General features: G+C 43.5%; 1 protein-coding gene across 1 annotated transcript; it reads right to left on the bottom strand.

The window, feature by feature from the left end:
• Window positions 1-631: 631 nt before the first annotated feature.
• LOC307263289 (NLR family CARD domain-containing protein 3-like) lies at window positions 632-9,493 on the bottom strand. The gene is made up of 9 exons (XM_080044415.1): window positions 9,376-9,493; window positions 9,119-9,223; window positions 8,282-8,360; window positions 7,765-7,966; window positions 5,548-7,333; window positions 5,285-5,455; window positions 4,747-4,920; window positions 1,671-1,717; window positions 632-1,574 (listed from the first exon to the last, which is right to left on the bottom strand). Exons 2-9 carry the CDS (start codon window positions 9,184-9,186, stop codon window positions 1,039-1,041), a joined length of 3,063 nt encoding a protein of 1,020 aa, XP_079900541.1. The 5' UTR covers window positions 9,187-9,223; window positions 9,376-9,493; the 3' UTR covers window positions 632-1,038.
• Between the last annotated feature and the right edge of the window lie 3,053 nt (window positions 9,494-12,546).

Raw genomic sequence — 12,546 nt, 5'->3', positions numbered from 1 at the left:
TCATTATAAAAGGGATTTTAAATACAGAAATGTCGGCCCTCTATAAAGTATAATCATCCATATGTACTCAGTACTTGGTTTGGGCCCTTCTGCATTAATTCTTACCTCAGTTCCAATTCATTTTCCATGATATTCTAATAATACGAGTTTCACCTGTATAATGGGAAAATATTGCAAATAAATAAATGTAATCTATTGTATCTGAATAATATGGTGTGATTGGTTAAATCACCTGTCAATCAAAAAAAATATATTAAATGTGTATTGAACTGTGAGATCCTATGAAGTATAAATGTGCAACATTTTAGAAATCGGTTCATCCTGAGAAAAGGCAGAAAGAGTGTTTTATGGTCTCACTCTCTAACCCTACATTTTACTGATGTGACATCACTTCTGTAAAAATGTAGGGTTAGGATTAACAGGACAGCTGGGCCAAAGGAAGACTGAGAGAAGAAAAACCTCATTCATTATATTATAATAGAGATTTTATAATGATAGAACGCCGGTTCCGTATTGGTGAAGTATTCCTTTAACTATGCAGAAGGAGAGAATACAACCACACTTCATAAGAACTGTCCCCATTAGCTGAACTCTTCACAAACTGGGGAAACATTTAATTTAGTGGGAAATGATCTTTTATTTACTCATTGCTCTAAAGTGAATATGTTTAAAATCCCCAAAATACTGGAATCACACAATAACAGATCACTGAGTCATTTCATTTTGTACACTTCAAACAGCTCCTTCCTGTCTGTCTGTCTGTCTGTCTATCTGTCTGTCTGTCTCTCTCTCTGTCTGTCTGTCTGTCTGTCTGTCTGTCTGTCTGCCTGTCTGTCTGTCTGTCTTTCTGTCTGTCTGTCTGTCTGTCTGTCTGTCTGTCTTTCTGTCTGTCTGTCTGTCTGTCTGTCTAACTCAGAGTTTAGCAGGAAACTAGAGACGAAGGAGGTGACACAGCCGTTAACAAATATCCTCCATGTTGTTGGTAAGCAGAAAGATAAGACATTAGCCTTCAATACAAAACAAAACAGACTCTCCCTCCTACACATCACACAGAGACACTGAGGAGCCATGTACAAAGACCCCAAACCCAGGATAAAGAGGTTCAGTGAATGTGGTGTAGAAGGTGTGGAGGTGGATCAGTGAGTCAGAGGAGACAGTGTAGAAGGACAGAGAGCCAGCAGGACAGTCCACATACACTGCTACTCTGGGAGAGACAGAGAGGGAGGAGGGGATGGATGTTGTTAAGTTATTGTGACTGACAGAGTAACCATCACCATCAGAGCACCACAGATTCCAGGACTGATCATTCAGTCCAAACACACAGTCTAGACTGCGTCCTTTCCTCCTGATTCCTCTGTAACTCATTGATATATAAACCCTTCCGCTCCTCTCGACCTCCCAGTAACGGCGACCAGTCTGACCATTACTACACAGCAGCTGAGCCCAGCGGTCAAATCTCTCTGGATGATCAGGATATGGCTGCACCTCATCCATCCTTGTCACCTTCCTGTTGTTGTCAGACAGTTTCAGGTGTCTGTTCGCTGTGTTTGTGTCCAGTGTGAGTTCACAGGAATCTGATGGAGAGAAAAAGACACAACACAGCAGCAGTTATTAATCCATCATCTGTTCATTGACAGTTTGATTATTCTGAACATTATAAACACACTTACACTTCCTCAGACCTGGTGTCAGCCATTGGACTCCAGCAGGCTCCACCCTGAAAGGAGAGGGGGGGGGGGGGGGTCAGACCAGCAGGTACATCGGGTCATACTAGGTGAATCAAGTAGAACAGTGGTCAGATACAGTCACATTCATTAGCACCAGAGGGCGCAGCAGCATCGGGGTTTTGATGGATTGATTGATTTAATTTATGTCAGACATTTCAAAATAAAAATCAAACATTGCAAACATTCAAAACAAAATGAAAAGCATGAAAATACAATAAACAAAAACGATGTTAATATTATTTCACAAAAAGAAAAAGAAAATTACATTTATTCAATTGCTATCTGTTAGCTGCCTCCAAGGCATTGGGAGGACAAAACACCATCGAGCTTGATAAAGAGGAAGAAGTATAACACTTATGTAATCCCCTTTTCCGCTGCACAATAATTAATATTTATTAGATGAACTTCCTGTGTTCCTTATAATCTCTATCTCTATATATATAGAATTTGCTATTCTATATTTATGATACTATATTTGATTTTTACAATCCATACATACTGTATACACAACTTGATATACTATGATTTTTAATTTTTTTATAATAATTTACATATTTATACTTTATATATTTATATAATCCATATATCTGTGTCTATATACATATCTATTTGTATAATTTAACTTTATTTACTAGGCCTGTCAAAAGTTTAAAATTTTGAATCAAATTAATCACAGTGTGCTGTGATTAATCACAATTAAACATGATTAATTATACCATTCGAAATAGGGCCGAAAAATTCTGCACATGCGTTAAAACTAGGGCTGTCACATTAACGTGTTAATTTCGATTAATTAATCACAGAAATGCGTTAAAAATGTTTTAACGCAGATTAATTGCACTTCTATAATGCCCTTTGACCCGGTGCAGAAGGGGTGAGACGACAGCGCAGCTGCACCTGTATCTTGCGGACACGGCCCGCACGGGATTAAAGAGTAAAGAAAGAAGCAGGAGAAAGGGCCGAGGGCTCTATGGATGTGTTATGGGATGCTTCGGGCAAATAAGCATGAAGGTAGGAAGACATCTTATGTTATTCTCCGCTGTGTCTGTGCATTATTGCTTTAGTGGGTGGCTAATTAGCAATGTGTGTGTGTGTGTGTGTGTGTGTGTGTGTGTGTGTGTGTGTGTGTGTGTGTGTGTGTGTGTGTGTGTGTGTGTGTGTGTGTGTGTGTGTGTGTGTGTGTGTGTGTGTGTGTGTCGGTGTCAGCATACGCTATGCGCACCGGTGCAGCGCTATAGTAACTCTCGAGTAACTAGTCTCGAGACAGAGATTTAGCCTGCTTGTTTTTTCTGTGGTTTTAAGTAGAAAATTCGGGCGAGTTTCTAATTTTATTTTGTGTAGAAACCTGGCTGAGGGGAAGAGGGAGATGTTACGAGAGAGAGAGAGAGAGAGAGAGAGAGAGAGAGAGAGAGAGAGAGAGAGAGAGAGAGAGCAAAACAAACTGTAGGCTATACAGCTGTTTATAAACAGGCATGCAAGTGTCATAAGTATGCGATTCATTTTTTAGATTAATTAATCACAGAGCCTGTAATTAATTAGATTATTTTTTTTAATCGCTTGACAGCCCTAGTTAAAACAATTAACTAATTAATTCCAGAAATGAATCACCCTGCGTTAACGCGTTCATTTTGACAGCCCTAATATTTACACTTTATATATTTATTAGGGATGTCAAACTATTAAAAATGTTAATCAGATTAATCACAGGATTCTGTGGATTAATCACGATTAATTTTACCATCCGAAATATGCCCGAATTATTCGAATTTTCTCTGTATATTGTTGTATGAACGGAAAGATAAATGACAGAAGGTGGATATGTACATTTAAAATTAGTATGTTTATTAATTGAAAATCCAATTGATGGTTTTAATACTGAAAATAAATTTAAATTTAAATTAAACTAAAATATATAGTAAAATATATAGGCCTACCTACCACACCATAATTCAACTGGTCTGTCTCTTTACTATGTCTTTGGGCAAATATAGGCTACATAATGGCATTTATGTGGTGAATCTATAGGTTGTGCGTTCTTGAATACAACTTGATTACAGTCCGCGGTGTGTGTGTTTGTGTGTTTGTACGCACAACCACGTCGTAGACATCAACTGTCACCCGCGGCAGTTGATTTTATATACTATCTATGCCCGTGACAGACTTGGCCCTTAGCAGTTTAAAACACGGCATAGGCTAACGTGCTGCTATGTTTGGCTGCGCGCAGTTACTGATCCTGGGTCAGCCATAACGTTAGAGAGGCTGTAGTACAGAGCCCGGTGGGATGTACGGGGCGGATCATTCTGCACACGCGTTAATTTTGTTAAAAAAATTAATACGTTAATTCCAGAAATTAATCACCCTGCGTTAACGCGCTCATTTTGACAGATCTAATATTTACACTTTATATATTTATACAATCCTATCTAAACAGTTTGGTACAGCAGTTTGTTTCTGGCGTTAAACATGATTTGTGCCACTTGATAGTCAACCAGGTCAATGAACTCTATAGTATGTGAATGTAAAAAGAGGAGGTTGGTGTGATCATAATATCTGCTTTATTGATTATAGCCAAATAGCCTAGCATCAAAACAGCATTGCATATTCACGCCGCTCGGAAATTCATACAAACAGCAAGGCATAATCAAACATTGTGTGCATTGTGTGCATGGGGTTAGGGTTAACCCTAACCGTTTCACTTTGCTAATTTCAGATGTAATTAACTCCAGAAGCTGCTGCTGTGAATGTAGGTCGTTAGGGGTTAGGGTTAGGGTTAAGGTTAGGGGGTTAGAGGGTTAGGGGGTTAGTGGGTTAGAGGGTAAGAGGGTTCAGTGGGTTAGAGGGTTAGGGTTAGAGGGTTCAGTGGGTCTGCTGTAATGGAAATGCAAACCCTACAGAGCTGAGGTGCCGAGCCAAACTGAGTCAAATGGAGACGGACAAACACCATTGGTGTGTCAGGATGATATGATAAACTGTCTCCAGCTCTTCCTCCTCTATCAGACTGACAGCAGCCTCTTCATACCTGAGAGTGTCCAGTCTCCAGAGGGGACCGTCCCGTCCAGCAGACAGTAGCTCCCCTCCTGAGGCTCCTGGATGGTTGTAGCTCAGGTCCAGCTCTCTCAGATGGGAGGAGTTGGAGCTCAGAGCTGAGGCCAGAGAAGCACAGCCTTTCTCTGTGATCAGACATCCTGACAGACTACACACACACACACACACACGCACACACACACACACACACACACACACACACACACACACACACACACACACACACACACACACACACACACACACACACACACACACACACACACACACACACACACACACTAAATTATAAATTAAAGCTAGGCCTATGTCTTCCTCCCATTATCTGTCTGCCTCCCTTTCTCTCTCCACACTAAGTCACTACTATCCATGCTTAAAGGAAGCAGGATTATAACCTAATTTAGCACTTTATTTAGTTTTTAAATATTTCAATATTTTATAGCATTTGTTATTTTGTAATTCACAATGGCTTTTTTAAATTAAACGACAAAGGTATCTGTTGATAATCTGACCTGAGTGTTTCCAGTTTACAGTGTGGACTCTTCAGTGCAGCAGACAGATGCTCCACTCCTGAATCCTGCAGGTCGTTGTTACTCAGGTCCAGCTCTCTCAGACTAGAGGAGGAGCTGAGAACTGAGGCCAGAGCTTCACAGCTTCTCTCTGAGAGGTTACAGCCACTCAGCCTGGAGAGACAACAGTAAAGGGAAAAAGTCATATGTTTTCAAATTTATCTTCTTGTTAAAGGATTATTTATTGATTAATAAACCCTACGTACAGAGCTTTGTTGGAGGCTTTGACCACTGGCAGCAGCCTCAGAAGAGCCTCCTCTGAAGCAGAGTATTTCTTCAGGTCAAACACGTCCAGATCTTCTCCTGATGACAGTAAGATGAAGACCAGAGCTGACCACTGAGCAGGAGACAGTTCATCTGTGGAGAGACGTCTTGAACTCAGGGACTGTTGGATCTGCTCCACTAGAGAACGATCGTTCAGTTCATTCAGACAGTGGAACAGATTGATGCTTTTCTCTGCAGGGGGAGTCTCACTGATCTTCTTCTTGATGTACTGGACTGTTTCCTGATTGGTCAGTGAGCTACTTCCTGTCTGTGTCAGCAGACCTCTGAGGAGATTCTGATTGGTCGGCAGTGAAAGACCCAGGAGGAAGCGGAGGAACAAGTCCAGGTGTCCGTTTGGACTCTGTAAGGCCTTGTCCACAGCACTCTGGTAGAACTTTGTCTCTGCAGATTCATCTAAGTTTGTATGTTCTTCTGCCATCGGATTGACTCCAGAGTTGATGAATGTCAGATGGACATGAAGAGCAGCCAGAAACTCCTGAACGCTCAGATGGACGAAGCAGAACACCTTGTCCTGGTACAGTCCACTCTCCTCTCTAAAGATCTGTGTGAACACTCCTGAGTAAACTGAGGCTGCTGTGATATCGATGCCACACTCGGTCAGGTCTGATTCATAGAAGATCAGGTTTCCTTTCTGCAGCTGCTCAAAAGCCAGTTTTCCCAGAGACTCGATCATCTTCCTGCTCTCTGGACTCCAGTGTGGATCTGTCTCTGCTCCTTCATCATACTTGATGTTCTTCAGTTTGGCCTGAACCACCAGGAAGTGGATGTACATCTCAGTGAGGGTCTTGGGCAGCTCTCCTCCCTCTCCGGTCTTCAACACATCCTCCAGGACTGTAGCAGTGATCCAGCAGAAGATTGGGATGTGGCACATGATGTGGAGGCTTCGTGATTTGTTGATGTGGGAGATGATTCTTTTGGCCTGCTCCTTATCTCTGAATCTCTTCCTGAAGTACTCCTCCTTCTGTGGGTCAGTGAACCCTCTGACCTCTGTCACCATGCCAACACAGTCAGGAGGGATCTGATTGGCTGCTGCAGGTCGTGTGGTTATCCAGAGGCGAGCAGAGGGAAGCAGTTTCCCCCTGATGAGGTTTGTCAGCAGCACATCCACTGAGGTGGACTCTGTGACATCAGTCAGGATCTCATTGTTGTGGAAGTCCAGAGGAAGTCGACACTCATCCAGACCGTCAAAGATGAACACAACCTGGAACTCTTCAAAGCTGCAGATTCCTGCTGCTTTGGTTTCAGAGAAGAAGTGATGAACAAGTTCCACCAAGCTGAACTTTTTCTCTTTCAGCACATTCAGCTCTCTGAAAGTGAATGGAAATGTAAACTGTATGTCCTGGTTGGTTTTGTCTTCAGCCCAGTCCAGAGTGAACTTCTGTGTTAACACTGTTTTCCCAATGCCAGCCACTCCCTTTGTCATCACTGTTCTGCTTGGTTCATCTCTTCCAGGTGAGACTTTAAAGATGTCTTCTTGTCTGATGGTTGTTTCTGGTCTGTGTGGTTTCCTGGATGCTGTTTCAATCTGTCTTACCTCATGTTCATCATTGACCTCTCCAGTCCCTCCCTCTGTGATGTAGAGCTCTGTGTAGATCTGATTCAGAAGGGTTGGGTTTCCTGCTTTAGCGATCCCCTCAAACACACACTGGAACTTCTTCTGAAGGTTGGACTTTAGTTCAGACTGACAAACTTCCGCACAATGACTTCCTGAATGAACACACATAAGAATGAATCAACAGTCGAAAACAGCACATATAATATCACTGAGGGCTTCATGATGGAAATATGAATGCACATAAAGTATAAATATTTGTATATATGTATTATGCCCTATTTTTATGTTTTAAATAAGAATGACATATTACAAAACTATCAATAACCTCTGTATTTAAAAAACAAACATGATTACCAATAATATATTAAAGGCTATTGCATCACAGATCACCCCCACCCCCCCAACCAACCACCACCTTAACTAACACATTTCCTGAGGGAAAGACTGAAATATAATATCAACGTGGGATTCATGATGAAAATATATAGATAAACAAATATAAACATTTCTCCCTCCATCTCTTGAGACTTCAGTAAATGTTCCATTTCCCCATCATGTTAAACCTTTAGAGAAATCCTCTTACTGCTCCACAGAAGGTCAGCCAGCTCCTTCTGCTTCATTCTCCTCAGGAAGTCCAGTGTGATCTTCAGAAATGCCTCTCTGCTGCTGCTCTGCTCCTCATCCTCACTCTGACCCTCTAAGCATTCTGGGTAATCTGGACTCAGAAGCTTCTGCATCTTCTTCAGCTCCTTCTTCACAAACGTGACGATGTTTTCCTCCAGCAGCTGGAACAGAAAATTATAAGAATGACACGATCAAACTAAACTCATGAAGCAAATATTATACCAACGTTTGGACAGACTGACAGTCCGTGGTCTAAACAGTTTTTATTTATAACGGTAAATCCCATCGAGACAGGAGACTCTTTTTCAAGGGAGACCTGTTCCCACTTTGACATGTGGCGGGAGGACGGGGCATCGAACCACGACCCTGTAGTTGAGGGTCGACCACCCTACCCACTTCACCTCAGCCGCCCTGAAGTTAGTTAAACATGGAGGTTGTTGTGAACAGAACAGATAGACAGTAGTAGTTGTACAGACCCTGAATGTGGAGTCCAGGTGTGTTTGATGCTGCTGGTCAGACCGACCACTGGGAACCTCTGAGATCTCCTGGTCGACTCTGTGGAGAAACCATACATGCAAAATCAAGTTGAAAAAGTATTCAATAGTTTTTTGAACGAGTAGTTGCCCTGTTTGTGGACGTCTATCCATCAAAACTATGACGTCAGTAAGTCCTTGACAGCTGGAAATAATAGAATAGAATGCCGTGATTGACCAATCAGAACACAGGATTTATCAGTGCCATGTAATAACTGGGGTTAAAGTTTCCCTCCAGGGGCAGCTGGTGTCTGCAGAACAGAGCGAAGGGGCAAACTGAGGGCCAGGGGCAAACTGAGGGCCAGGGGCAAACAGAGGGCCAGGGGCAAATTGAGGGCCAGGGGCAAACTGAGGGCCAGGGGCAAACTGAGGGCCAGGGGCAAACTGAGGGCCAGGGGCAAACTGAGGGCCAGGGGCAAACTGAGGGGAGGGGGCAAACTGAGGGGAGGGGGCAAACTGAGGGCCAGGGGCAAACTGAGGGCCAGGGGCAAACTGAGGGCCAGGGGCAAACTGAGGGCCAGGGGCAAACCGAGGGCCAGGGGAGGAACGCCACAGTTTGAACCCCGGGGCAGACGCTGCAGAGTGGAGATCCTCCATCAGTTATTCTCCCTTCACAGTGGAAACGCAAATAACTGCATTCTGTACCAAACAGCACTGGACCTCAGTGGAAATGAGGCTTTAGTGTTCACAGATCTTCAATTTAAGGTTTAAAAACTGGATATCTCACAGATCTCATTTAGCTCACAGGGTTTTTATTTTGTCTAAGTTTTAAATCCTTACCTTAGATCAACAGACGGACGTCCATCTTTGAATAATAAAGGACTACTCTTAGACTCATTACTCTTCATGGACCAACAGCTGGGCTTTGGTGTTTCCAGCTTCCTCCTGATAGAAACACAGGAAACAGTCAATAATCTGCACTGCACCAGAACACAGTAGTTACACTGAGCAGCTTTCACATGTCAGAATATAAATGAAGCGCAAAATACACTGTTAAAACATGAATCCGTGATATTTAAATGTTAGTAACAGTTTACCTCTTTGTAGCTAACGATTGTCGTCCTTTAAAATTAATGAAATGATCTTTTGAGTTGTCACTCTTGAAGGACAAACAGCTGGGTCCAGGTTCAGGAGAGTCTGGTCTGTTGAACACAACACACACACACACACACACACACACACACACACAGCTTTGAGAGTGAATAATGATGGTACAGTGATTTGAGTCATGGACAGTTAGAGATCCTCATGTCACCTCTGAGCTTTGGTCTGGCCGCCATGTTCCCCTCCCTCCTCTCTGTCCTCACTCTGATCCATAGCAGAGCCCACACCTCCACACACACTTTCACCTGCAGAGAAAACACATCCTTTCTTTCCAACACACACACACACACACACACACACACCTGTGTGAGCCATGTCAGAGACTATAAAGATAAATCATGATTTGTATAATTCCAAACGTCCAGCAGATGGCGCCAGATTAGAGCCAGAAACAGACCACGCAGAGTGAAGTACAGCAGCCTGTACACAACCAGTATTCACTACTACTGCTGCTGTTACACGGGGAAATGCAAAGTTTACTACAAGTATTAAGGACAAAATGTCCTTCATGAGACAGCAGAAGACTTCATGTGAAGTGTTTCATTCACTGCTGATACTTTAATCTGACTTCAGATTTGACTTCAGATCAAATACTTTGTGAGTAAAATGTGAATGTGTAAAGTAACGAGCCGTCAGATACATGTAGTAGAACAACAAGTCCAAAGTTTCCTGCTGAAGTGCTCAGCTCCTTTACTGCAGTCACCGTACTAACAGCTCACTGCCAGAGTAGATTACTGCATCAACACTCATTATGTAACTAGTACTAACAATGAGTTAACATTAACACAACATGGAGGATCTTTGTTAACGGCTGTGTCACCTCCTTAGTCTCAAGTTTCCTGTGAAACTCTGAGTTATGAGTTTGGACACATTCCACATGTTTTCTGTTTCTACTGGAACTAGATTTACACTAGAAATAATAAAATATAATGAAATATGATCATTATTATTATTAACAGTGAGAGCAGAGTGGATCTCTTACCTTCAGCTGCAGCTTTAGAGGAGAAAATAAACTGCGACACGAAGTTCAGTCAGAAGTGAAAATATTTGAAGCAGTAAACAGCATTAAGAACCAGTCCAACCAGTCTAACCTCGGGCCGGTCCTAGCTCTGGGTGTGCCGATGGCGGCGGCGGATGCGTCGCGCCCTTTGTGCTTGGCGCCTCTGGCCTTGGTGCCTCTGGCCTTGCCTCATGGGCTGGGCGTGGCCGGTCCGGCGGGCCTGAGTGGGGCTGTACGGGCCGCCCCTCCGGGGGTTTCGGCTGTGGTTGCTCCTCGTGGCAGCGGTGCATTTGGCTATTTCCCTATTCTATACTATCTATTCTCTATCTATGGCCCCGGTCCTCCTCAGGACTAGTGCCGCACTAGGGCGTGCTCTCTGGGGGCGGGGTGCTGGGGGGCAGGCTCTGGGTCTGGGGGGCTGGCGCCGATTGTGTGTCGGTGGGGAACGGTAGAGTGTAAATCAATGTTAACTGTGTTCATATTGTTTAAACATTGTTACAGCGTTATTATTAACAGCCTGAGGAGCTGCCTCGGTCTCGGTTTGTCTGGGCCTGAGTACCGGTTGTCCTCCCACTGAAAAATTGTCCTGCCGACGCTAATTGCATAACTGATACCATTTCTCTGACATTTGTTCTCCTCTGTCTATCTTCCATGATTGGCTGAGCGTTGCCCCGGGGGTTCTCTCCCTCTGTCTACCAAGCACTCTCCATGCTACTCGACTGACTCCGAGTTCTGTGCGGAATCAGCTGTCCTAGGAACGGATGCTCCCCGCCTGCTATTGCCTCACATCAGCACTGATTCACCGTCCATCAGGATAGTTCTCTTTCTACTCGCTTGCTTGTTCAATCTTTAAATTAATTTTTGCTTTGCTCACTGGTTGCCTGTCTGTCCTCTTCCAGTTTTCCCTGGTCGTGACGAGACGGTGTGGATCTGGTCCCCCCTCCGGTAACATCTGAGAATGGACCATCAACGCGGAAGATGTTGCAGTGGTTAAGGATGCCACCTGGAGACGTGGGATGTAATCCCGGCGATAGAAACCTTAGTTTTCCCCGGTGGAGACGAGACGGTGTGGATCCTCTGGCAGCATCTGAAGTCTTCCTGCATCCACACTATTCGCACTTTACTTTTGTATTACCATGTAAACATCTGGTCAATGAACAAATTCCTTTGTCATTTTCTCTACTTATGACATATATTGCAGTATGTCCGTCCTGTGAGAGGGATCCCTTACTTTGTCGACTCTCCCTGAGATTTCTTCAATATATTTATTTTTTTAATCCCGGTAAAGGGTTTTTACTAGGAGTTTTTTCTCAGCCGAGCTAAGGTTGTAAGGGCAGGGTGTCATATTGTATCATATTGTATCATATTGTATGAAATATAAAGCCCACTGAGACAAATGTATTTGTGATTTTAGGCTATACAAATAAAACTGATTTGATTTGATTTCTAACCAGTCCCAGTGGAAACGAGGCACAGAGACATTGTTTAATAAAAAAGGCATATGCGACCTAGCCTGGTGCTACCAGACCATCGTACTTCATTTCATTTGTACAGAAGGTCTGGCAGTGCTGTAATTGGCAAACGTTCACTCATGGAGGCGGGTGTCTGTTAAAGTTTAAAACTATTGGATCTGCCCAGTGCCACTCTGGATTAGCCAACCAATCGCATAACGTTTGGTCGTCACGTGTGTCATGAGCCGGCTTCTGGCAACTGAAACTGGAGCGCGACTTCGACGTCATCGTTCTCTCGCTCTGTTCGCTGATTGGACCGGCTGTCGAATCTCCGGCAAAACTGGGAAATGGGCTGTACACCCAGACTGACTACTGAAGGGAAAATAAAATTTGGCCGGAAGTAGGCGGGCGGGCGGAGCCAGGCTATATGCGACCGATCAGCACCTCCAAAAAACAGAACCATTTTTGTTTAATCACTTTTGAGCCCACTCAAACTTTCAAGAGTGTGAAATAGGCTGTTTTATTTTGCCCAATTCACAAGACATAGAAACACTTGAAAACTTTACTTAGGACATTATTTTACGTGTTATTTCTCTGACACAAAGAGAAGCTGAAGTTTTGTTGAACAACCTGTAAAATGACAGTAAAGATTC

This window comes from Ammodytes marinus (genome assembly GCF_949987685.1).
Source record: "Ammodytes marinus genome assembly, chromosome: 16".
NCBI classification, from domain to species: Eukaryota; Metazoa; Chordata; class Actinopteri; order Uranoscopiformes; family Ammodytidae; genus Ammodytes; species Ammodytes marinus.
This window is presented reverse-complemented; position numbering and strand designations above follow the sequence as displayed.